Source organism: Eleutherodactylus coqui, chromosome 5, assembly GCF_035609145.1.
Source record: "Eleutherodactylus coqui strain aEleCoq1 chromosome 5, aEleCoq1.hap1, whole genome shotgun sequence".
Lineage (NCBI taxonomy): Eukaryota > Metazoa > Chordata > Amphibia > Anura > Eleutherodactylidae > Eleutherodactylus > Eleutherodactylus coqui.
In genome coordinates this window covers 8,571,700-8,597,662 of record NC_089841.1, presented here as the reverse complement: position 1 = coordinate 8,597,662, position 25,963 = coordinate 8,571,700, and the positions used below count along the sequence as shown (strand labels likewise).

The 25,963-nt window shown below is 48.6% G+C and overlaps 1 protein-coding gene across 1 annotated transcript in view; it reads left to right on the top strand.

Annotated features, from left to right (window-relative positions):
• The window catches only part of LOC136628683 (zinc finger protein 420-like), a 312,230-nt gene extending 300,322 nt beyond the window's left edge, over positions 1 to 11,908 (top strand). The window contains exon 16 of the mRNA XM_066604789.1: positions 10,142 to 11,908. Coding sequence (XP_066460886.1) covers positions 10,142 to 11,085 — 944 coding nt within the window. The 3' untranslated portion in view covers positions 11,086 to 11,908. The remainder of the gene's footprint in view (positions 1 to 10,141) is intronic.
• The last annotated feature ends 14,055 nt before the right edge of the window (positions 11,909 to 25,963 follow it).

Genomic DNA, 25,963 nt, shown 5'->3' with positions numbered 1-25,963 from the left:
CTGCGCCTCCCCTGCTACCTGGCCCTCGGAACTGCACCTTCGGCCACTAGCGCTGTCGGATGGGAATTTTACCATCAGTTTGTCTGCCAGGGTCCTGTGGTATAGCATCACTCTCGAACCCCTTTCCTCTTCGGGTATGAGAGTGGAAAGGATCTCCTTATACCGTGGGTCGAGCAGTGTGTACACCCAGTAATCCTTAGTGGCCAGAATGCGTGTAACGCGAGGGTCACGAGAAAGGCATCCTAACATGAAGTCAGCCATGTGTGCCAGGGTACCAGTACGCAACACATGACTGTCCTCACTAGGAAGATCACTTTCAGGATCCTCCTCCTCAGGCCATACACGCTGAAAGGATGACAGGCAAGCAGCATGGGTACCCTCAGCAGTGGGCCAAGCTGTCTCTCCCCCCCCTCCTCATCCTCCTCATGCTCCTCCTCCTCCTCCTCAACGCGCTGAGATATAGACAGGAGGGTGCTCTGACTATCCAGCGACATACTGTCTTTCCCCGCCTCTGTTTCCGAGCGCAAAGCGTCTGCCTTTATGCTTTGCAGGGAACTTCTCAAGAGGCATAGCAGAAGGAATGGTGACGCTAATGATTGCAGCATCGCCGCTCACCATCTGGGTAGACTCCTCAAAGTTTCCAAGGACCTGGCAGATGTCTGCCAACCAGGCCCACTCTTCTGTAAAGAATTGAGGAGGCTGACTCCCACTGCGCCGCCCATGTTGGAGTTGGTATTCCACTATAGCTCTACGCTGCTCATAGAGCCTGGCCAACATGTGGAGGGTAGAGTTCCACCGTGTGGGCACGTCGCACAGCAGTTGGTGCACTGGCAGATGAAACCGATGTTGCAGGGTGCGCAGGGTGGCAGCGTCCGTGTGGGACTTGCGGAAATGTGCGCAGAGTCGGCGCACCTTTCCGAGCAGGTCTGACAAGCGTGGGTAGCTTTTCAGAAAGCGCTGAACCACCAAATTAAACACGTGGGCCAGGCATGGCACGTGCGTGAGGCTGCCGAGCTGCAGAGCCGCCACCAGGTTACGGCCGTTGTCACACACGTCCATGCCCGGTTGGAGGCTCAGCGGCGCAAGCCAGCGGTCGGTCTGCTCTGTCAGACCCTGCAGCAGTTCGTGGGCCGTGTGCCTCTTCTCTCCTAAGCTGAGTAGTTTCAGCACGGCCTGCTGATGCTTGCCCACCGCTGTGCTGCCGTGCCGCGCGACACCGACTGCTGGCGACGTGCTGCTGCTGACACATCTTGATTGCGAGACAGAGGTTGCGTAGGAGGAGGGTGGTTTAGTGGAGGAAGCATACACCGCCGCAGATACCACCACCGAGCTGGGGCCCGCAATTCTGGGGGTGGGTAGGACGTGAGCGGTCCCAGGCTCTGACTCTGTCCCAGCCTCCACTAAATTCACCCAATGTACCGTCAGGGAGATATAGTGGCCCTGCCCGCATGTGCTTGTCCACGTGTCCATTGTTAAGTGGACCTTGGCAGTAACCGCGTTGGTGAGGGTGCGTACAATGTTGCGGGAGACGTGGTCGTGCAGGGCTGGGACGGCACATCGGGAAAAGTAGTGGCGACTGGGAACTGAGTAGCGCGGGGCCGCCGCCATCATACCTTTGAAAGCCTCCGTTTCCACAACCCGATACGGCAGCATCTCCAGGCTGATAAATTTGGCTATGTGCATGTTTAACACTTGAGCGTGCGGGTGCGTGGCGGCGTACTTGCGCTTGCGCTCAAACAGTTGCGCTAGCGCCGGCTGGACGCTGCGCTGAGAGACATTGGTGGATGGGGCCGAGGTCAGCGGAGTTGAGGGTGTGGGTGCAGGCCAGGAGACGGTAGTGCCTGTGTCCTGAGAGGGGTGTTGGATCTCAGTGGCAGGTTGGGGCACAGGGGGAGAGGCAGCGGTGCAAACCGGAGGCGGTGAACGGCCTTCGTCCCACCTTGTGGGGTGCTTGGCCATCATATGTCTGCGCATGCTGGTGGTGGTGAGGCTGGTGGTGGTGGCTCCCCGGCTGATCTTGGCGCAACAAAGGTTGCACACCACTGTTCGTCGGTCATCTGCACTCTCAGTGAAAAACTGCCAGACCTTTGAGCCCCTCGGCCTCTGCAGGGTGGCATGGCGCGAGGGTGCGCTTTGGGAAACAGTTGGTGGATTATTCGGTCTGACCCTGCCTCTACCCCTGGCCACCGCACTGCCTCTTCCAACCTGCCCTGCTGCTGCACTTGCCTCCCCCTCTGAAGACCTGTCCTCAGTAGGCTTAGCAAACCAGGTGGGGTCAGTGACCTCATCGTCCTGCTGCTCTTCCTCCGAATCCTCTGTGCGCTCCTCCCTCGGACTTACTGCCCTTACTACTACCTCACTGATAGACAACTGTGTCTCATCATCATCGTCCTCCTCACCCACTGAAAGCTCTTGAGACAGTTGCCGGAAGTCCCCAGCCTCATCCCCCGGACCCCGGGAACTTTCCAAAGGTTGGGCATCGGTCACGACAAACTCCTCCAGTGGGAGAGGATTCGGAACCATTGCTGCCCATTCTGGGCAGGGGCCCGAGAACAGTTCCTGGGAGTCTGCCTGCTCCTCAGAATGTGTCATTGTAATGGAGTGAGGAGGCTGGGAGGAAGGAGGAGCAGCAGCCAGAGGATTCAGAGTTGCAGCAGTGGACGGCGCAGAACTCTGGGTGGTCGATAGATTGCTGGATGCACTTTCTGCCATCCACGACAGGACCTGCTCACACTGCTCCTTTTCTAATAAAGGTCTACCGCGTGGACCCATTAATTGTGAGATGAATGTGGGGACACCAGAAACGTGCCTCTCTCCTAATCCCGCAGCAGTCGGCTGCGATACACCCGGATCAGGAGCTCGGCCTGTGCCCACACCCTGACTTGGGCCTCCGCGTCCTCGCCCGCGTCCACGTCCTCTAGGCCTACCCCTACCCCTCAGCATGCTGTATTACCAGTAGTGCAGAAACAGAACGCTGTAATTAAATGTGCCGCTTATTGGCCTGTGGTTGGAGGCTGACTTCGCTTACGGAACGCATAGCAGAGGCAGGAAAGAATTTTGCGCAAACCTGCTGTAACACTTAGCTGGCTGCGTATGAATTAGGACAACTACCCCCAGCAGAGACGCAGTACAGTCAGGACGGTCACAGGCAGCCCAAATAGATTTTTTTTCCCAAATTTTTTTGGAAAAGCCCACTGCCTATATAGACTGGATATGTCTTTCACTGTCCCTGCCTCACCACCACTACTGGCCGTGGACTATGTAAAATTGCTGCAGACTGTTTCACTCTGGACAGGATGACAGCGGCGATGTAAGAGGCAACGCAGAGCCAGGAAAGAATTTTGCGCAAGCCTGCTGTAACACTTAGCTGGCTGCGTATGAATTAGGACAACTACCCCCAGCAGAGACCCAGTATACTTGTGGACAGGAATACAGCCGTGATGTAAGAGGCAACGCAGAGCCAGGAAAGAATTTTGCGCAAGCCTGCTGTAACACTTAGCTGGCTGCGTATGAATTAGGACAACTACCCCCAGCAGAGACCCAGTACACTGAGGACGGTCACAGGCAGCCCAAATAGATTTTTTTTCCCAAATTTTTTTGGAAAAGCCCACTGCCTATATAGACTGGATATGTCTTCTGTCCCTGCCTCACCACCACTACTGGCCCTGGACTATGTAAAATTACTGCAGGACGCAATGCTCTGGACGCAATGCTCTGCACGGCCGATATACAAAAAAAAAAAAAAAAAAGTGCAACACTGCAAAAAGCAGCCTCAACAGTACTGCACACGGTCAGATGTGGCCCTAAGAAGGACCGTTGGGGTTCTTGAAGCCTAAAATAACTCCTAACACTCTCCCTATAGCAGCTCCGGCATCAGCAGCACTTTTGCTGATCTCTGTCAGAATGCATCTGTGGCGAGCCGCGGGAGGGGCCGATTTATATACTCGGGTGACACCTGATCTCGCCAGCCACTCACTGCAGGGGGGTGGTATAGGGCTTGAACGTCGCAGGGGGAAGTTGTAATGCCTTCCCTGTCTTTCTATTGGCCAGAAAAGCGCGCTAATGTCTCAGAGATGAAAGTGAAAGTAACTCGAACATCGCGTGGTACTCCTCACGAGTAACGAGCATCTCAAACACCCTAATACTTGAACGAGTATCAAGCTCGGACGAGTACGTTCACTCATCTCTATTCTTAAGCTGTGAAGTGTTAAAATTGCAGTAAAGTTTTACCAGGCCCTGGCCACTCCCAGAGACTGAGAGTCATTCCGGTGAGTAAAGGAACGGTGGCGTCACGTTACAACCTAAAATTCTACAGCATGTATAATGGCCATCCCTCTGCTAGGGGTGTCTGGAAGAGGCCCAGTGATACTCTGGTCGAGGCTGCATGTGTCCCTCTGTGGAGGAGTCTAGTAAATGCAACCGTGACAAGTGACAGCTTTACCCTCCCAGCTCCTCAGCATATGCCCCGTGTCTTGAGTTACCCTTTAGGATGTTGCACCCCGTGGCTCCAGGAGCTTGAAATATAAATGCTGCCATGTCCCTATACCAGAGTCTCTGCTGAAGACGTCCCCATAACAGTGTGTCGGCCGCAGATGCCCCATAACAGTGTGTCGGCCGCAGATGCCCCCATAACAGTGTGTCGGCCGCAGATGCCCCCATAACAGTGTGTCGGCCGCAGATGCCCCATAACAGTGTGTCGGCTGCAAAAGTCTACTGTGTTAATCATTTTTGCACACCATTTGGTTTGAAATCCTTTTTCCTTACTTTCCCCAAGTTAAACTTGGGTGAATCTTTTTTTTTTTACTTTGTTTTATTGATCGCTTAATTAATTTGGTATACAGATACATTCCATATATCATTGTGGGTATTATGACAAATTCAATTACATAGATACATAGTTCTTATTTGTATCAAATCCAGCATTCATTGTCTGTTGCAAGGATCTCCTACACCATTTTAATAACAATAGAATCTTTTCCAATCCTGAATAAACAATCAATAAGTCTGCATTAGTAGTCATTAGCTTTGGTGGCTATAAAGTGGTATTGGTGCTAAGGTGGAGTAGTACAGGTATCTACTAAAGACCTCAAATTTTTTGAAATTTAACCGGATAGCCTCTGTGCGGAGACAATCTTTTCATTTGGCAGTATAGTATTGACCAGGCTTATCCATCCCGAGACGAGTGGAGACTTGTCAGCCATCCATTTCAGGGCGATTGTTTTCCGAGCCAAAAACATCACCTCCCTTACATAGATTTGCATGTAGTGAGGCCATTGTTCTTCATCTATTAGTGCTACGTCGGGATCCAGAGTAATTGTGTATGGGGAGGCCAAAAGCTCCGATACAAATGCTATCACTTCCCTCCAGAAGTCCCCGATATATGAGCACTCTCATAACATGTGCCAGAAGTCCGCATTCACGTGATGACATCTATGACATTCTGAGTCCTGCCCATCCTCTGTAGTCATATGGGTGTGAGATAAGACTGATGTTTTATATATAATTGTATTAATCTATTATTTACTGTTGGGGATACCCATAGACGGGACTCTAGTATATTCTGTCAGTGATTTCTGGGATGAGAGCCTGCCAATTGTCTTGAACTGTTACTGGAGTATAACTAATTTTGGCTGACAGCAGGTGCGTTTATTATGCAGAAATCAGTCATTTACGGCCATGGGATTCGAAAATTCCTATGATGGGGTATTTAGAAATTTGGAATGTAGCAGCAGGGAATTGGGTGTTAGCAGCCTGTCCCAGTTGAAAATATCTAAATAGTTGCAGGTGGGATGTTTGCAGCTCATCCCCTAATTCAGTATACGAGATGAACATATTGGTCCTATATATATCATCCAGAGTTACTACCCCCAAGCCTACCCAGTATTGGGGATCTGGCACCGAAACCCATGGCAGGGAGAATAAGGTTATTTCATAATGGCATTTCCGTCATCGTATCTGCAAAATGTTGCACAGATTTAGCCAAATGCCAAAGAGACAGGGCCAATCTATGCAACGGAAGTATGCCCTGAGCCTTAGCGTATTCTGGTCCTTCCAGATAGCTCACCAAATTTTTATCATTTACTGTTTGAGCTAGGAAGTTTTCTGTAATAGGGAGTTCTTCATTCAGAAACCATGATCTTAGATTCCTCAGCTGTCCCGCCAGGTAATAAAGTTTGAAATCTGGGAGGGCCATACCGGCCTGATTCTTGGGTCTTTGTAACGTGGTTAATTTCATCTTTGTTCGGGACGAGCCCGATATGAAGGTAGTAAGTGTAGAATTTATAGATTGGAAGAATCTCGCTGGAATCTGGACTGGTACGTGTTGCATGATATTCAGGCATTTGGGCTTAATCCCCATTTTAATGAGATCAATTCTCCTGGCCACAGAGAGGGGTGATTTTCACCAAAGTTTGGGTTTTTGGTTTTGATTAGATCCCGCGGTGGGTCAATGGTTCCAGCTAGGGCATATTCGTGATCACACACCATTGTTTTGCCTAGGTATTTAAATTTAGACTCTACTAGTAGCTTGCGTCTGGTTATATATGAATCAATGATCGGGCTCCGCGCTATAAACAATATTGCGCATTTCTGCAAATGTATAGGCCAGAGTATTGAGAAAAAGTGTCAATGATATTCATGGCGTGAGGAAGCGACTGTTCTGGGTTTTGGAGAAAAAGTATCATATCATCTGCATATAGTCCAATGACACTCTCTCGCGCCCCCCATCCACACACTCACACACACTCAACACCAGTGACAGTGGGAGTGTCTCTTAACTGGAAAGCCACGGCTTGAATTGCCAGCATGGGACAAAGCAGGGAACAATGGGCATCTCTGCCTGGCCCCCCTAGTGAGAGAGAAAGTTTCAGAAGGGATACCGTTTACTTGGACATTTGCATTTGGTGATTAGTAGATGAGTTTAATCCATTTTTGGAACTGTGGGCTAAATCCAAATAGTTGGAGACAGGCTTCCAAAAAGTTCCACTCCAGAGAGTCGAATGCCTTTTTGGTGTCTAGTGAAGCCAGTGACCAAGGCATATCATATTTCCTATCGATTTGGATTGTGGTCTGTACTCTGCGTGTATTAGTGGTCATAGATTTACCAGGCATGAAGCCCGTTTGATCAGGGTGAATACGTTTTAGGATAACCTGGTTAAGCCTAGTAGCAGGAAGTTTTAGTTAGTATATTATAATCTACATTTACTAAAGATATAGGGTGGTATGAGCTGCAGTCTAGGGGGTCTTTGTCTGGTTTTAATAGTACTAGGATAGTGGCATCGTAAAATGAGGATGGTAGAGAATCCTTTTTCAGAGCCTGTCATAAGGTGTCGCCTAGTAGGGGGGAGAGTTGGTCCATGTATTTTTGGTAAGTCTCTACCAGGAGACCATCTGGTCCCTGGGATTTATTTGTGGCAAGATCATGAATTGCTTGGTGTTACCTCCTCCAGTGTAAATGGGGCGTTCAAGAAATCTTCTAGGTCTGTTGTGAGCATTGGAAATGTAAGGTCAGACAGATATTCAAGTATTTCAGATACTGTTCTATTATGATTTGATCTGTATAGATCCCAGTAATACTCTTTAAATCTAGCCGTAATGGCCTGCACCCTGTGTACTATGGGTTTTTAGGACTGCATGAATCTGGTTTTCCTGCCTGATTAAGTTGGGCAGGAGATGGCTCAATTGATTCCCCATTTTGAAGATCGCTGCTTAGTAAAAAAAAAAAGAGCTTTCCTTTAGTTTTAGTAAATATTTGGTGATTATATAATCTTCTTAGGCCTAGCCAGTTTATTTTCGTAATTTCATTTGGTTGGTATATACTCTTTTTCGGCTTCTGCCACCTGTGATTCTAATAAAAGGTCTGCCCGGGAAATACTTTTTAAAATATATGATATGGTAGACCTAAGGCAGCCCCGAAGGTATGCCTTGAGGGAATCCCATTTAAGGCTGTGGAACCGTATCTTCATGGATTAGTAGGAACTTTGCTATCTGATCTGGAATACGATCATTGGGAACCATTAATTTTAACCAGAGGAAATGTATTTTCCATCTGGGTACTATGGTCTGCATTTAAAATTGTATGTGTAATTCTATCGGAGTATGATCTGATATGCCTCGCAGACCAGGCGTTACGGATGTTCCATAGACCGCAAGAGCTGGTGTACAGAAAATATAGTCTATCCTAGATGCCTTACCCATGGCATGGCAAGTGTATTCTCTGGCCCCTGGGTGCTTTAACTGCCACAGATCAATCCATCCTACCCCATCCATCAGTTGTCACAGTGTTGGAGCCCCTCCCTGGGCAGACTGAGGGCCAGATTGAAATCTGTCCACAAATAGATCAATCACACTATTAAAATCTCCCATACAGAGTGCACCTGCCAGTGGATAGTGATGTGCAAAAGTTAAGCTGCCTATATAGCGCACATACCAAGATGTGGCACATTATATATGCATAGGACAACGTATGGCCTACTATTTACCTCCGCATATACAAATATAAATCTACCTTCTTGGTCTCTGTGTGTTGTGATGGGTTTTCATCTCACTGATCTATGGATCAGAATCGAGACCCCCCCCCCCCCTAGAACAGGAGTTGGGAAATGAGTGGCAAGACCACTGGACCCATGGCCTCTTAATAAGATCCCCCCCCCCCCCTCCACTGTGAGGTGAGTCTCCTGCAACCCAATAATGTGTGGGCCGCCCCTTCTAAAAAAACCCTGAAAACTGCTGACCTTTTTGCCGCCGTGTTCAGGCCACGTACGTCCCAAGTTAAACACTTTACGGACATATTGTTATGTGCCAGTGACTTTCAGGGGGAAGCCTTTATCTGTTAACGGGGATAATCCTGTGGCATGAGATTATCCGGGTTATCCTTGTGGCAGCACCCACAAATACAGTAGTAGTAGATTTACTGTGTGCAACTCTAAACCCACTATTTCTATAGTAATGGTAGGTAAGTGGCACAGTGTGGTGCGGATGGCCATCTCCATTTCCAACATACCATGTAGCTGCCATTCCTCCCATCTCTCACGACATCTGTCTAATGAAGTTCCATCCAATGTCACAAAGGATGAACAGGAATAATTTGGACAGTCCTGCTAAAGAAAGGTTTGTTAAATAAGAGAGTCAATTAAAGTCCAATATTTTAAGTGGGATAGGAGTGCAGCCATTCCTGTGCTTCTGAGGGGTACTGTAAGAAAATAGCCTATCCCTCCACAACAATACGAAAGTGTGCTGGGTAAGTCATGGAGTGTCCCCCCTGCCCACCCGCATGTCACTTTCAGATCGCGGCCGCAGGGCGGTGGGCACAGCGCCGGGGAAAACCACTCTGACAGCCGCCCGGAGGAAGTGTACAGCAGGATGACAGCACTGATCCCAGTGCAGCGCAGGACATCAGCAGGAGCGTCTGCTGTGCCGGCGGAACCTGCATAGTAAGTATGTGCGGGGGAGCTGCCTTAATGGAGCACACATGCGGTGGCCTGCTCGGAGCACAGAGGTGGCTACACAGACACAAGATACTGGCGCCAGTGGTCACGGAGTTCTCATCCTCCGGCCACCCGGAGGCATTCCCCACACAAGGAAGCCTGTGGATTGCTTGTTGCCTTCCCTGGTGGGTTATGGTGAGGGTTGATTTTCTTATTACGCTCATAATGTAAGCCTAAATGGAAAAATTACCCTCACCCTAATCCACCTCTGCCGGCTACAAGCAATGCACACTGTGCTGCTAGGACCTTCCAAACTTTACCCTATCAGGAGCTAGGGGTGTGAGAGGGGCGTTCCTCCCGTCAAACCCCTAGCTTCCAGTGCTGTCAAGATACACTAATACCGGTGGCTCGTATATGCTGCCGGAGTGCCTACACGTGGTCTGTTTGCTGCAGGAGAAGCAGGGGTAATCTCAGCCTGCCTTTTATCCTCCTGTAGTGCCGCAGACTGTAGCAGGGTTTCTTTTATGCCAGTGTCAGCCCTGTCAAGCCACAGGATGCTGAGAATATTTGCAGGATTATTATTTCCCCGTGGGAGCTCCTTTTATACACGGCCGTCCATCTTGGCTGCAAGCCAAGCTCCCCAACTTAAGTGAATCTTGTGGTCCAAAAACTATGGTATATTGTACAAAAATACTAAAACTCTGTTTACTTTTTAGCAGGTGATGATGCCGAGAGCTCAGAGGAATGTCTGATAGCTGCAGACTGTAAATTAGAAGATTGTGGTATCACACAAGATACATATGAAGAACCTGCCATCATCCCAGATATCCCCTCAGCCCTTCACAGCAAAGATCCATCATCTGATCCTCCTAGACAGGTTCCATCTACTGATTCATCACAGACTGATAGGCAGAAGAATAGTCACGGGAGTAATGCTAAACATCAAGGAGATCCTACAGGAGAGAAGCCTTTTTCCTGTTCAGAATGTGGGAAATGTTTTAAATGGAAATCAAATTTTGTTTTACATCAGAGAACTCACACAGGAGAGAAACCATTTTCATGTGCAGAATGTGGGAAATGTTTTAAATGGAAATCACATCTTGTTTCACATCAGAGAAGTCACATAGTAGAGAAGCCATTTTCATGTTCAGAATGTGGGGAATATTTTACCCATCAAACACAACTTGTTTCACATCAGAGAACTCACACAGGAGAGAAGACATTTTTATGCACAGAATGTGGGAAATATTTTAATCAGAAATCAAATCTTGTTTTACATCAGAGAATTCACACAAGAGAGAAGCAATTCTCATGCATAGAATGTGAGAAACATTTTAATCATAAGTCAAATCTTGTTAAACATCAAATTATTCACACAGGGGAGAAGCCATTTTCATGTGCAGAATGTGGGAAATCTTTTACCCATCAAAAACATCTTGTTTCACATCAGAGAACTCACATGGAAGAGAAGCCATTTTCATGTTCAGAATGTGGGAAATGTTTTAAATGGAAATCAAATCTTGTTTCACATCAGAGAACTCACACGGGGGAGAGGCCATTTTCATGTTTAGAATGTGGGAAATGTTTTAAATGGAAATCAGCTCTTGTCATACATCAGAGAATTCACACAGGAGAAAAGCCAATTTCATGTTCAGAATAGGGTAAACATTTTAATCAGAAATAACATCTTTTACACATAAGAGAATTCACACAGAAGAGAAGCCATTTTCATGTTCAGAATTTTGGAAATGTTTTACCCATCAAACACAACTTTTTTCACATCAGACAACTCACACAGGAGAGTCTTTTTGTATATATTTTTTATTTTTTCATTGAGGGTATGGGGGAGGGGAACATACATGAAGGTAGAATCATGGAAGGGAGGTAATCAAAGTATAAATCAGTCAAACAACCAACAGACAAAAGAAAACAATGACAGCCCTGTTGCGATATCAATATAGACCATATCATATAAAATACACAAAATATACATTGTTAGGGTAACATAAAATGGTGAGATGAAAGTAATCCAGTGGCTAGGGGGTATTGGTAATATTTGGTGATGAATTGTAGTTTCCATAAAAGAAAGTAAACCAAGCACTCCACAACTTCTGGAACTTCTTGTCTGTTTTTGATCTTTTCAGAGGAGTAGATATTATTCACCTCATTATACCATTGTAGACCAGAGGGGGGCGATACTATCTCTCCAGTATCTGGGGATCAGGACATTAGCTGCTTTTATAAAAAACAGAAAAACTGAACTGTTCCCAATTAAGGAGTTTATCCAAGTTTAAAAGGATAATCTCGAGAAATGTTAGTTTTGAAAATAAGGCAAAGTATTCTTTGTATCTCCTACCAAAATGGTCGTAAAAGTGGACATGAGAACCAAATATGGGCATTCAAACCTATATTATTTAGGCATCTCCAACAGAGGGGAATAATCTGGATCTATTTTGTTCAGCAATACCAGGGTTTTTTACCACCTAGATACAATTTTATAATTTAGTTCTTGGAACCAAAAGGAAGTTTATGTTTCAAGAAAATTTACTTTATCTTGTCTGCAGTGAGAGTGATATTTATTACTGACTGTCAACGGTGAATAAAGGTGGGTTATTAATCATTCTGTGTCAGGGCTCTATAAATTCTAGAGATTGCATTTTTTTATTGATCGCAGTAATAAAAGCAGTACGATGGTAAACATACACGCACATACATTTACATATTATTTAACCATTACACTACCATGACATGAATAAAATTCAGTTTTTAAATTTCTAAGTATAGGAACATAATGGAAGAAACAAGGTTATAGTGATTGGGGGAAGGGGGGTGGGGTGGTGGATAAAATGGGACAGCTGGGTGTAGCGCTATGCCCACTCCTCTTGCAGCACTGGTGGGATGGTTGCTAAAATACCACCTATCAAAGGTTTGTTTTGGAAGCCTTGGTGCTACATTTCCTTTAAAATGGGTTTCTTGTAAGAATACTATTAGAGTATCTCACTGCAACCTTCGTGTGGAAACAGCGCTCTACGGTAAGGGTTAGAGGATTGGGTGAGGGGTAAATTAGGAGGTTTAGGGAAGATAAAGCATTGCGTCACGAGTCAAAACGTGAGGAGCTTAAAACGTTCCCAACGTTTACCGACGACGACTAAGTCGAGGGTTTAACTTAAAGTTTAGTCAAAGCATGATGTGCACCTACTATAACAGCAAGCAATTACTTTGAGTTAAGAGAGGTTTCTGTTATGTATTACTTTGGTAAGAAAATACAATTTGCATGCTCTCTTCTCCTACTCTTAGCAAATCACACCAGTAGTAAGTAAGTGAGGTAACTTAACAACAGAAACCATTTCAACTGGCCGCCAGCCATAAATCAGGATTGTTCTTAGGCAGAGAGGCAACATTTATAACCCCATAAGCCTAGGGACTCAGATGCCTAAAAAAAAGAGCGAAGCAAGCATGGCTCCACTCCTGAACTCTTTGACATGAGTACTCAAACCTCTCCACCGCCTCCCTGCCAGCAACACGGCGGATACGATCAGGCCATCCAGGGGGCATGAAAGGGCACCCGGTGGGTCGACTCGAACCACCCCGGAAACGAATGCAAGGAGGGAGGAGGAGGCCAGACACTGCTGTCCACATCTTCAACAGCCGAATCCAGTCAGCCATCAATACAGCACAGGATTCAGACAGAAATAGCATAACATAACAAGATATAACAAGAATACGGACCAATACTTATCAAAAGAAACAGTCAGAAAGTCTGAACTGCTGGTGTAAGCTAGACAGGTCTCAAGTGGTAGAAGTGTTATTTGGAGTAGATGAGACCTGACTTCTCTCACTGTAAAAGAAATAAGAGCATATAGACAAAAAAAAAGAGAGAAAGGTGACCAACGTGGTCACCTCCCAGCATCAGCAACATCCTTGAGGTCTGATTCTCTATCTGGTGATTTCCACAGAGCCAGACCAGCCCCCTGTAAGACGATGGGATGAAGCTCATTCAGAGTTTTTGTGAAGCAGTCAACATCGCCTTTTCGCTTTGTGGAAAGTCCAGCCTAGTACGTGATCTTCTATTCCTTGGAGACTTGGAGCGAGGTACCTCCTTCCATGCCATCTGCTCTGTTGCCCTAGTAGGCGTTACATTTTCTCCTAGTGGCATCCAAGAGGGAATCTGTATCAGAGATAAGTCCAGTAAGGGCCATGCCCTCTCCAAGTCCATTGGAGAATATATATAAGTGTGCCTTCCATCTTTATGTACCGCCAGTCCAAATGGGAAGAGCCAGGCATTCTGTAAATTTTTGGCCTTTAGGGCTTCTAGAAGAGGTTTCTTGAGCCTTCTCTTAGCAAGAGTGGAGGAAGCCAAGTTCTGATAGATCTGAATTGTCGATCCTTAGGGATCAACTGAGTTACCGTCTCTGGAAGCTAGTAGAATTGCCTGTGTGACGTTGAAGGAGAGAAGCCCGCAGATCATATCCTGTGGTGGGTCTCCGAATTTTGGTTTGGGTGAAACGGCGTGTGGATTCTCTCAGCAACGACAGTACCAGCTCTCTCTCCCCGCAAAAGATCCACAAATATGGTTGTCGCCATCTTCTTAAGATCAACTAAAGAATGTAGCTCAGATAGACCTTTTATCCTGATATTGCGCCTCCTACTCCTGTTCTCTTGGTCCTCTATTAAGATCAGAGCTCTATCAATTTGGTCTCTCTGAATCTCCACGTGGTCAGATAGATCATTGGTTTGTGTGATAATGCAGTGTAGGAGTTCTCTAATTCCTCAACTCTATTTCCTAGGTATAGGATTTCTGTTTTTATGTCATTCAGCTCCGAAAGGACCTGATAAATAGCTTGAGCCAGGGCTTTTTTGAAGAATTCTGATGTTTGCTCTGAGGATTATCTGGTTCTTTCTAATTTTCACTCTCTATATCTGAGTCTTCTGGGGCTTCTTCATTTGTGAACAAAGGGTTCTTTCTGGAGGCGCCAGCAGGGAGCACTTCTCTTTTTTAGGTAACATTGTAAGCCCCATTGGTGCTTTGTTGACGGCTGCTGCCTAGAGGCTAAGCTGAATCTTTCCTTCTCTGTTTTCCCCATCCTGCCTCCTCCTGATAGAGTAGTGCAGCTGGATAGGGTGTGTAAGGAGATCAAAGATTTATTGATATGTAACACAATTAATGAGACAAAGTAGTGTGAGATTATCTGACAGTTCTATCGACCTTAACAATATGCGTAAAAGCTAAAGAGACTCTTAGAGCAGAAAGGGCATAATGGGGGGGGGGGGGGGGGGGCTACAAAGCCACTACCTTCCAGAGTAGATTTTCCTCTTTTGGAGCCGGTGGGTCTCAGATAAGCAGATGCATTTTTAAGCTTCTATACTGATGTTGGGGCGTGATGTATGAGGAGTAGAGATGAGCGAACGTACTCGTCCGAGCTTGATACTCGTTCGAGTATTAGCGTGTTCGAGATGCTCGTTACTCGTGACGAGTACCACGCGATGTTCGGGTTACTTTCACTTTCATCTCTGAGACGTTAGCGCGCTTTTCTGGCCAATTGAAAGACAGGGAAGGCATTACAACTTCCCCCTGTGATGTTCCAGCCCTATACCACCCCCCTGCAGTGAGTGGCTGGGGAGATCAGGTGTCACCCGAGTATATAAATCGGCCCCTCCCGCGGCTCGCCTAAGATGCGTTGTGACATAGCTGAGGGACAGTGCTGCTGGTGCCGGAGCTGCTATAGGGAGAGTGTTAGGAGTTAGTGTAGGCTTCAAGAACCCCAACGGTCCTTCTTAGGGCCACATCTAACCGTGTGCAGTAGTGTGGAGGCTGCTTTTAGCAGTGTTGCACATTTTTTTTTTTTGTATATCGGCCGTGCAGAGCATTGCGCCCTGCAGTAATACTCCAGGGACAGAAGACATATATTATTGATTAAATATACGCAGTGGTCCTTTTCTAAAAAATATTGGGCAAAAAATCTATTTGGCCTGCCTGTCACTGTGCTCAGTGTTCTGGGTCCGTGTGTGCTGGGTGTAGTAGTTCTACAAAATCATACGCAGCCAGCTAAGTGTTACAGCAGGCTTGCGCCAAATTATTTCCTGGCTCTGAAATCACCGCTGTGTTGCAGTTAATAACAGTGCAACACTCTGCAGTTCTGTGACACACTCCAGGACAGAAGTGTGGAGGCAGGGACAGAAGACATATATTATTGATTGAATATACGCAGTGAGCCTTTTCTAAAAATTATTGGAAAAAAAATTATTTGGCCTGCCTGTCACTGTGCTCAGTGTTCTGGGTCTGTGTGTGCTGGGTGTAGTAGTACTACAAAATCATACGCAGCCAGCTAAGTGTTACAGCAGGCTTGCGCCAAATTATTTCCTGGCGTTCCGTAAGCGAACTCAGCCTCCAACCACAGGCCAATAAGCGGCACATTTAGTTACAGCGTTCTGTTTCTGCATTCCTGGTAATACAGCATGCTGAGGGGTAGGGGTAGGCCTAGAGGACGTGGGCGCGGCCGAGGACGCGGAGGCCCTAGTCCGGGTGTGGGCACAGGCCGAGCTCCTGATCCAGGTGTATCGCAGCCGACTGCTGCGGGATTAGGAGAGAGGCACGTTTCTGGCGTCCCCACATTCATAGCACATTTAATGGGTCCACGCGGTAGACCCTTATTAGAAAATGAGCAGTGTGAGCAGGTCCTGTCGTGGATGGCAGAAAGTGCTTCCAGCAACCTATCGTCCACCCACAGTTCTGCGCCATCCACTGCTGCAACTCAGAATCCTCTGGCTGCTGCTCCTCCTTCCTCCCAGCCTCCTCACTCCATGAAAATGAGACATTCTGAGGAGCGGGCAGACTCCCAGGAACTGTTCTCAGGCCCCTGCTCAGATTGGGCAGCAGTGGTTCCTCTCCCACCAGAGGAGTTTATCGTAACTGATGCCCAACCATTGCAAAGTTCCCGGGGCCCGGGGATGAGGCTGGGGACTTCCGGCAACTGTCTCAAGACCTTTCAGTGGGTGAGGAGGCCGATGACGATGAGACACAGTTGTCTATCAGTGAGGTAGTAGTAAGGGCAGTAAGTCCGAGGGAGGAGCGCACCGAGGATTCTGAGGAAGAGCAGCAGGACAATGAGGTGACTGACCCCACCTGGTTTGCTACGCCTACTGAGGACAGGTCTTCAGAGGGGGAGGCAAGGGCAGCAGTAGGGCAGGTTGCAAGAGGCAGTGCGGTGTCCAGGGGTAGAGGCAGGGCCAGACCGAATAATCCACCAACTGTTTCCCAAAGCGCCCCCTCGCGCCATGCCACCCTGCAGAGGCCGAGGTGCTCAAAGGTCTGGCAGTTTTTCACTGAGAGTGCAGACGACCGACGAACAGTGGTGTGCAACCTTTGTCGCGCCAAGATCATCCGGGGAGCCACCACCACCAGCCTCACCACCACCAGCATGCGCAGACATATGATGGCCAAGCACCCCACAAGGTGGGACGAAGGCTGTTCACCGCCTCCGGTTTGCACCACTGCCTCTCCCCCTGTGCCCCAACCTGCCACTGAAATCCAACCCCGCTCTGAGAACACAGGCACTACCGTCTCCTAGCCTGAACCCAGACCCTCACCTCCGCTGTCCTCGGCCCCATCCACCAATGTCTCTCAGCGCACCGTCCAGCTGTCGCTAGCGCAAGTGTTTGAGCGCAAGTACGCCACCACGCACCCGCACGCTCAAGCGTTAAACGTGCACGTAGCCAAATTTATCAGCCTGGAGATGCTGCCGTATAGGGTTGTGGAAACGGAGTCCTTCAAAAGTATGATGGTGGCGGCGGCCCCGCGCTACTCAGTTCCCAGTTGCCACTATTTTTCCCGATGTGCCGTCCCAGCCCTGCACGACCACGTCTCCCGCAACATTGTACGTGCCCTCACCAACGCGGTTACTGCCAAGGTCCACTTAACAACGGACACGTGGACAAGCACAGGCGGGCAGGGCCACTATATCTCCCTGATGGCACATTGGGTGAATTTAGTGGAGGCTGGGACAGAGTCAGAGCCTGGGACTGCTCACGTCCTACCCACCCCCAGAATTGCGGGCCACAGCTCGGTGGTGGTATCTGCGGCGGTGTATGCTTCCTCCACTAAACCACCCTCCTCCTCCTTCAACGCAACCTCTGTCTCGCAATCAAGATGTGTCAGCAGCAGCAGCACGTCGCCAGCAGTCGGTGTCGCACGGCGTGGCAGCACAGCGGTGGGCAAGCGTCAGCAGGCTGTGCTGAAACTACTCAGCTTAGGAGATAAGAGGCACACGGCCCACGAACTGCTGCAGGGTCTGACAGAGCAGACCGACCGCTGGCTTGCGCCGCTGAGCCTCCGACCGGGCATGGTCGTGTGTGACAACGGCCGTAACCTGGTGGCGGCTCTGCAGCTTGGCAGCCTCACGCACGTGCCATGCCTGGCCCACGTCTTTAATTTGGTGGTTCAGCGCTTTCTGAAAAGCTACCCACGCTTGTCAGACCTGCTCGGAAAGGTGCGCCGGCTCTGCGCACATTTCCGCAAGTCCCACACGGACGCTGCCACCCTGCGCACCCTGCAACATTGGTTTCATCTGCCAGTGCACCGACTGCTGTGCGACGTGCCCACACGGTGAAACTCTACGCTCCACATGTTGGCCAGGCTCTATGAGCAGCGTAAAGCTATAGTGGAATACCAACTCCAACATGGGCGGCGCAGTGGGAGTCAGCCTCCTCAATTATTTTCAGAAGAGTGGGCCTGGTTGGCAGACATCTGCCAGGTCCTTGGAAAGTTTGAGGAGTCTACCCAGGTGGTGAGCGGCGATGCTGCAATCATTAGCGTCACCATTCCTCTGCTATGCCTCTTGAGAAGTTCCCTGCAAAGCATAAAGGCAGACGCTTTGCACTCGGAAACAGAGCCGGGGGAAGACAGTATGTCGCTGGATAGTCAGAGCACCCTCCTGTCTATATCTCAGCGCGGTGAGGAGGAGGAGGAAGATGAGGAGGAGGGGGAAGAGACAGCTTGGCCCACTGGTGAGGGTACACATGCTGCTGGCCTGTCATCCTTTCAGCGTGTAGGGCCTGAGGAGGAGGAGGAGGAGGAGGAGGAGGAGGAGGAAAGTGATCTTCCTAGTGAGGACAGTCATGTGTTGCGTACAGGTACCCTGGCACACATGGCTGACTTCATGTTAGGATGCCTTTCTCGTGACCCTCGCGTTACACGCATTCTGGCCACTACGGATTACTGGGTGTACACACTGCTCGACCCACGGTATAAGGAGAACCTTTCCACTCTCATACCCGAAGAGGAAAGGGGTTCGAGAGTGTTGCTATACCATAGGACCCTGGCGGACAAACTGATGGTAAAATTCCCATACGACAGCGCTAGTGGCCGAAGGCGCAGTTCCGCGGCCCAGGTAGCAGGGGAGGCGCGGAGATCAGGCAGCATGTACAGCACAGGCAGGGCAACACTCTTTAAGGCCCTTGACTGCTTTATGGCTCCCCAGCAAGACTGTGTCACCGCTCCCCAGTCACGGCTGAGTCGGCGGGAGCACTGTAAAAGGATGGTGAGGGAGTACGTAGCCGATCGCACGACCGTCCTCCGTGACGCCTCTGCCCCCTACAACTACTGGGTGTCGAAGCTGGACACCTGGCCTGAACTCGCGCTCTATGCCCTGGAGGTGCTTGCTTGTCCTGCGGCTAGCGTCTTGTCAGAGAGTGTGTTTAGTGTGGCTGGGGGAATCATCACGGATAAGCGTACCCACCTGTCAACCGACAGTGCCGACAGGCTTACACTCATCAAGATGAACAAATCTTGGATTTCCCCAGACTTCTCTTCTCCACCAGCGGACAGCAGCGATACCTAAACAATACGTAGGCTGCACCCGCGGATGGAAGCATCGTTCTCTATCACCATCCAAAACGGGGACCTTATAGCTTCATCTATCTGTGTATAATATTCCTCCTCCTCCTCCTGCTCCTCCTCCTGAATCCTCACGTAATCACGCCGAACGGGCAATTTTTCTTAGGCCCACAGGGCTCAGTCATAATTTTTCTAAACAATTTTTAGACGTTTCAATGCTCATTAAAGCGTTGAAACTTTCACCTCAACCAATTTTTATTTTAACTGGGCTGCCTCCTGGCCTAGTTACCAATTAAGCCACATTAACCAAAGCGATTAATGGGTTTCACCTGCCCTCTTGGTTGGGCATGGGCAATTTTTCAGAGGTACATTAGTACTGTTGATACACCAATTTTTGGGGGCCCTCGCCTACAGTGTAATCAAATTAATTTTTAGCCCACCTGCATTACAGCTGACGTTACATCAGCTGTGTTGGGCACTGCAATGGGATATATTTATGTACCGCCGGTGGGTTCCAGGGAGCCACCCATGCTGTGGGTCCACAGGGAGTTGTAAATGCATCTGTGTCCACTTCTAAAGAACCACAGTCTGACTGGGGCATGCAGTGTGGGCCGAAGCCCACCTGCATTTCATCTGACGTTAGCTCTGCTGTCCAGGGCACTGCAATGGGATACATTTATGTACAGCGGGTGGGTTCCAGGGAGCCACCCATGCTGTGGGTGCACACGGCATTCCCATTACGGAGTTGGGGATTCCCAGTTGTACCTGCCTATGACTATTTATAAAAAACCGCGGTCTGACTGGGGCATGCAGACACCTTGACAGAATGAATAGTGTGGCACATAGGTTCCCCATTGCTATGCCCACGTGTGCAGCTCCAGATGGAGGTGGCACAGGATTGGATTTCTCATTGCTTCTGTACAGCATTGTGGGCTATCGCCCCGCCCCTTTTAAAGAAGGTCAGAGGGTCGCTGCCTAGCCGTGCCAACTCTCTGCAGTGTGTGCCTGCGGTTCCTCCTCATGGCAGACGCACTTATAAATAGACATGAGGGTGGCGTGGCATGAGGGCAGCTGAAGGCTGGACAGGGACAGTTTGGTGTGCGCCGTGGACACTGGGTCGTGGGGGGGGGGGTTGGTCAGCATGTAACCCAGGAGAAGTGGCAGCGGAGTGTCATGCAGGCAGTGATTGTGCTTTGTTGGAGGTAGTGTGGTGCTTAGCTAAGGTATGCATTGCTAATGAGGGCTTTTCAGAAGTAAAAGTTGTTGGGGGGGGGCCACTCTTGCCGCTATTTTGGCTTAATAGTGGGACCTGGGAACTTGAGATGCAGCCCAACAGGTAGCCCCTCGCCTGCCCTATCCGTTGCTGTGTCGTTCCCATCACTTTCTTGAATTGCCCAGATTTTCACACATGAAAACCTTAGCGAGCATCGGCGATATACAAAAATGCTCGGGTCGCCCATTGACTTCAATGGGGTTCGTAATTCGAAATGAACCCTCGAGCATCGCGAAAAGTTCGTCTCAAGTAACGAGCACCCGAGCATTTTGGTGCTCGCTCATCTCTAATAAGGAGAAGTCACTTGATTCAATACATCACTGTTATGTAGGGCACAATGTTTGTGGAAGTCTTAAAACATAAATGCTGTCTAGAATTAATTCCCCGCACTCTTTATCTTGAGTCAGCAAGGTATTTCAGTGTCTTCACATTTATGGGCAGCAATTCTCTGGATTTAACAAATGCAGGGACAAGTTAAAAAACTGTTATTAACTGCTCCTAGGGTCATATGATGTAGATACCCAATACTCATCAATACATTTCCGTGAAGGGGGAGGCTATGAGCAGTGGTGGGGCTTTTCACAATAGGTCTCTTGCTTTTAGATCCAGTGGTATAATGTGTCTCCACTGCTCTCACTCTCAACAGTCAGTTTAGGCTTCTCTCCTGTAGGCCTCCTTGCTGTGAGAGACTTCCACCTTTCCTGTGCTGCTCTGCTGTAAGGAGCTCTTCCTTCCAGTGACCTCCTGCAATGCTCCTTAAGACTCGATGTGGAGCATGGGACCACGGACACCTCCGCTAAACTCCTCACCTCCTCCTGAAGACAGCACTCGGGTAGGGAGTATTATTACTCCCCTGGTAATCTGCGCCTGCTCTTCTTGGACCCTGCAGCTGCCTCGCGACCTGTTTGTGGCACTCTTCTGCGGCCTCCTCCTAATCGAGTTCTCGCCTTCCTGCTGAGCTAGGCCTGAAGTGCCACAAGTGTTCCGAGCGGCCAGGGAATGCTGTAAACCCCCTTTCTCTGTAGTCTTTCAGCTTCAGAGGTTATCTGCTTTATCCACGGCGGGATTTAAAGCCTGAGAAACCCCTAAATGGTAGGTTTAGAGAGTCCAGATGGACAGCTCTATCTCCACACGTCTGACTTCGTTGTAGGCTTATCCACACCCCTGAGATTGCATTTTTAACAGGATAGGGATTCCAGAGTAGCTTATGAAAAAGCAAATTCTGGTCTATGTCAATAATGGCTGGAGAGTGGATCATGATTGAATCCCTAATAAGTCTTCATCTTTGAAAATGGTCTCCCCCAGACAGTTTATGAACCGAATGTCCTGGGGTATAGAATTGTTAGATACAAGACAACGGGATTGTAGTGACGCCAGATTAGTGTCTTGTGTCATTCTTTGTTTGAGTGCTCTAAATTTATTGGGGATTAGTTGGAGGAGTGGAGTGAATCCGCTTATCCAAGGCATGAGTTTGTGTTTTTTATTGATTTTGGAAAAGGGTTTTGGATCTCCTTGAGTTTATTGTATGGAGTAGACCACAGCAAGAATTCCTGATTTACATGTAGAGACAGAAGCTCCATGGATAGTTTGGGATTTAATTGGCAACTCAAAACAACCAGATGGTTCAGGTGTGAAGCAGTCCTATAGGTTTCAAAGTCTGAGAGGCCGATGTCCCCAAATCTTTTCGCTTTTATAAAGGTCGCATGCTTAACTTTATGGTCCTTCCCCTGCCAAATGAATTTTGCTACAAGGTGTTTTAGTTTAGTGAATAAATTATGTGGGATCTCTATTGGAAGGGTTGGAAGCAAATATAAATTTTTTGGCAAGCAAATCATTTTGATTAGACTCTTTCTGCCAAACCAGGAGATCGGCAGAGAACTCCAAGAAATTAGATATTTTTCAGTTTTTTCCAGCAGGAGTACAAAATTGAAGTTGTAATGGTCTGTGAGATTCTGGGATATTCTTGCCCCTAGATAAGTAATTTGTTTACTCGTATTTGTAAAAGGTGACATTTTTAAAATCGCTGTCCAAGAACCCGACTCTATACTTATATTTAGCAATTCCGATTTGGAGAGGTTTAATTTAAAATTAGATAATTGGCCAACGTTTTTAAACTCTTGTAAAATGGAAGGGATTGAGGTTTTAGGATCTGTGAGGAAAAGCAGCAAATCATCTGCCTAGGAGGCTGTTTGTGTTCTCTGGGGCCGCACTTCATATCTTTCATTTTGCTATTTTGTCTAATTTAGATTAGACTAGGAGGAATTAATTTCATTCAGTTGGCTAAGATCATTGTTAAAGGGGTTGTCCTGCAGATTAAGTAATTTTTTCTTCTGCAGATGCCACCTGCAAATCAAAGCGATTAAAAGACACACTAAACCCCCATTTCAATAGCACTTTCCGCTTACCTGAACAAGCTTTTTCTCTTCTTAGTAAAAATTCTGTTCAAAGATGGCGCCGCGGGTCTTCTCCCATGGTGCACCACAGTATATGCTCCGACATGCGAGCTCCCGATGCTGTGTCCTTGCCTCTTCTTCCAGCAGCAGCGGCAGACATATTAGCACTTTCTGCTTAGGTTAAGCAGCGCTGCTGATTAGAGCCACCTGATTGGCTCTTCGGCACCACGTGACTACACAGCGTGCACCAATCAGGTGGCTCTAATCAGCAGCGCTGCTTAACCTAAGCAGAAAGTGCTAATATGCCAGCGGCAGGCAGACACTCACTCCACTGGTATATGAAACCAGGAAGTGAGTGTACTGCGCATGCGCCGACCGGCGGCGCGCGTCCCCTGCAATGATTCCAGAAAGAGCGCCGTCCCGGCGGAAGAATGAACTACTGCGCATGCGCGGAGGGGAAGAGGCTCGTTCCCGCGCTGACGAGAGCTGCTGCCGGCCCGACAAGAAAACCAGAAGATTTCTTGTCGTAACCATGGACGACGGAGGAGCAACACAGGGGGGGGGGGCACCCCTACAGGTAAGTCAATAACTTCTGTTTGCATCATTTTCCATGCACAATGTATCTTACAAAGTGCATGGAAATGGGCAAACAGAAGTAATGAGATCTAATGTTTATGGCCGGACAACCCCTTTAATTAATGATATGGACCTATAACTGCTACATGAGGGGCTGGGGGGCGTGGCTGGAAGCCAACATGGTGGGACTCACATAGAAAGCACAGCCTGAGGACCCAGATCATCCTTCCTCCATCCTGGCTTCCCCGAGAAAAAGAAAGACATCCAGTAGAGATGAGCGAACGTACTCGGTAAGGGCGATTTCGCAATCGAGCACCGCGATTTTCGAGTACTTCACTACTCGGGTGAAAAGTACTCGGGGGCGCTGTGGGGCAGGGGGAGGCGCGGCGGAGCGGGGGGGGGGGGGGTAGCAGCGGGGGACAGGGGGGAGCCCTCTCTCTCTCCCTCTCCCCCCCACTCCCCTCTGCAACCCCCCACCCCACAGCGCCCCCGAGTTCTTTTCACCCGAGTAGTGAAGTACTCGACAATCGCGGTGCTCGATTGCGAAATCGCCCTTACCGAGTACGTTCGCTCATCTCTAACATCCAGCTCACCTGGGAGCCCCTTGGGAGTGCTGCAGTGATCTCGGGTCGCCAGCAGGAAGTTCCTTGTACTCGGGCCTGCACTGCCTCTGCTTCCCCAGTCAGAGAGGCCTGCTGCTTCTGGGGGATCCCTTCCGCTGACTGTGGGATCCCTGGAGCCTCACCCTTGCTGTGAAGTCTGTGACTTCAGCTGCAGGGACGGTGACCAGAGTGACTAGGTATAAATCCGGGCTGCTGGGGTGAACTTGCTCTGACCGCCCAGCCCTTACCACCCCTGTGCTGTGTGGGAACTGACACTGCAAGCCAGCTAGAATACTCTCCTGAGGCTGCATACTGTGACACGCAAGCACCCCAATACTGAAGAGCTAGAACAGGGCAGCGTGTCAGGGACAACAATACACCCTGCAAATTACCGTGGCAGCTGTCCATTACTGTTATACTGCAGATGCACAAATACCTGGAAACCTGCACTGATTACTGATATGGGGACGGTGACCATGCCATGCCCAATATTGCCTGCTTATTACAGTATTAAAGGGGTTCTGTCATTACAATCTGTATTTTTTTCTCCAGTAAATCTGCCCTGCCGGCACAGGCTGTTGTAAATAACACATACAAAATGTTTTTTCCGAAGTAGTACTTACCTAGGCTCCATTTTCCCCTCCATGCTCTGTTTACATCTTCAGCCCCTCCTGCTAGGAGGTCATCTCCCAGCACCCCTTGCTGCGGTGACCACTTCCGCCCTCACAAAGCTACTTCAGCCCATCCAGTGCAGTGAATACAGCTTGCAGTCCTGCCTGCAGTCCACCAACATCTGCTAGTGTCTCTCCCTGCCTCTGTCTCGGAACACCCAACGTTTCCCAAGGGCTTCCAGATCTGCCTTGCAATCTCACAGCAGTCGCTCATAATCATCACTCACGGTAGCCCTTCACAGTAGTCACTCCACATGGTAAAAACAGGAATATTCCCCATGCAATGTATTGTATGAGTGTATGTATATACAAATGTATCTATGCATATATGTATCAAGATGCATTATATATATATATATATACACACACACACACTCATATAATATCTATAATATATCTACACACTGCATAGGAGATGTATGTTCCACGATAGTGAGCGTACATGCGTTTACATCCGTGTGCGGCTGCCCTCAGAGAGACAAAAAAGTGCACAAAAGTGTGCGCAACTGCACTTATATCTGTGTAAAGCTGGTCTTATTATATGTATGTCCTGTTGTACCGCCTCTAGCTTGGATACAAGATGTGATACAGGCAGGCATGGAGGCTCTAGTATCCTGTTGTACCACCTCTAGCTTGGATACAAGATATCATACAGGTGGGCATGGAGGCTCTAGTACCCTGTTGTACCGCCTCTGGCTTGGATACAAGATGTGATACAGGTGGGCATGGAGGCTCTAGTACCCTGTTGTACCGCCTCTAGCTTGGATACAAGATGTGATACAGGTGGGCATGGAGGCTCTAGTACCGTCTTGTACCACCTCTAGCTTGGATACAAGATGTGATAAGGGGGGCATGGAGGCTCTAGTACCCTGCTGTACCACCTCTAGCTTGGATACAAGATGTGATACGGGTGGGCATGGAGGCTCTAGTACCCTGTTGTACCACCTCTAGCTTGGATACAAGATGTGATACAGGTGGGCATGGAGGCTCTAGTACCCTGTTGTACCACCTGTAGCTTGGATACAAGATGTGATACTGGTGGGCATGGAGGCTCTAGTACCCTGTTGTACCACCTGTAGCTTGGATACAAGATGTGATACTGGTGGGCATGGAGGCTCTAGTACCCTGTTGTACCACCTCTAGCTTGGATACAAGATGTGATACAGGGGGCATGAAGGCTCTAGTACCCTG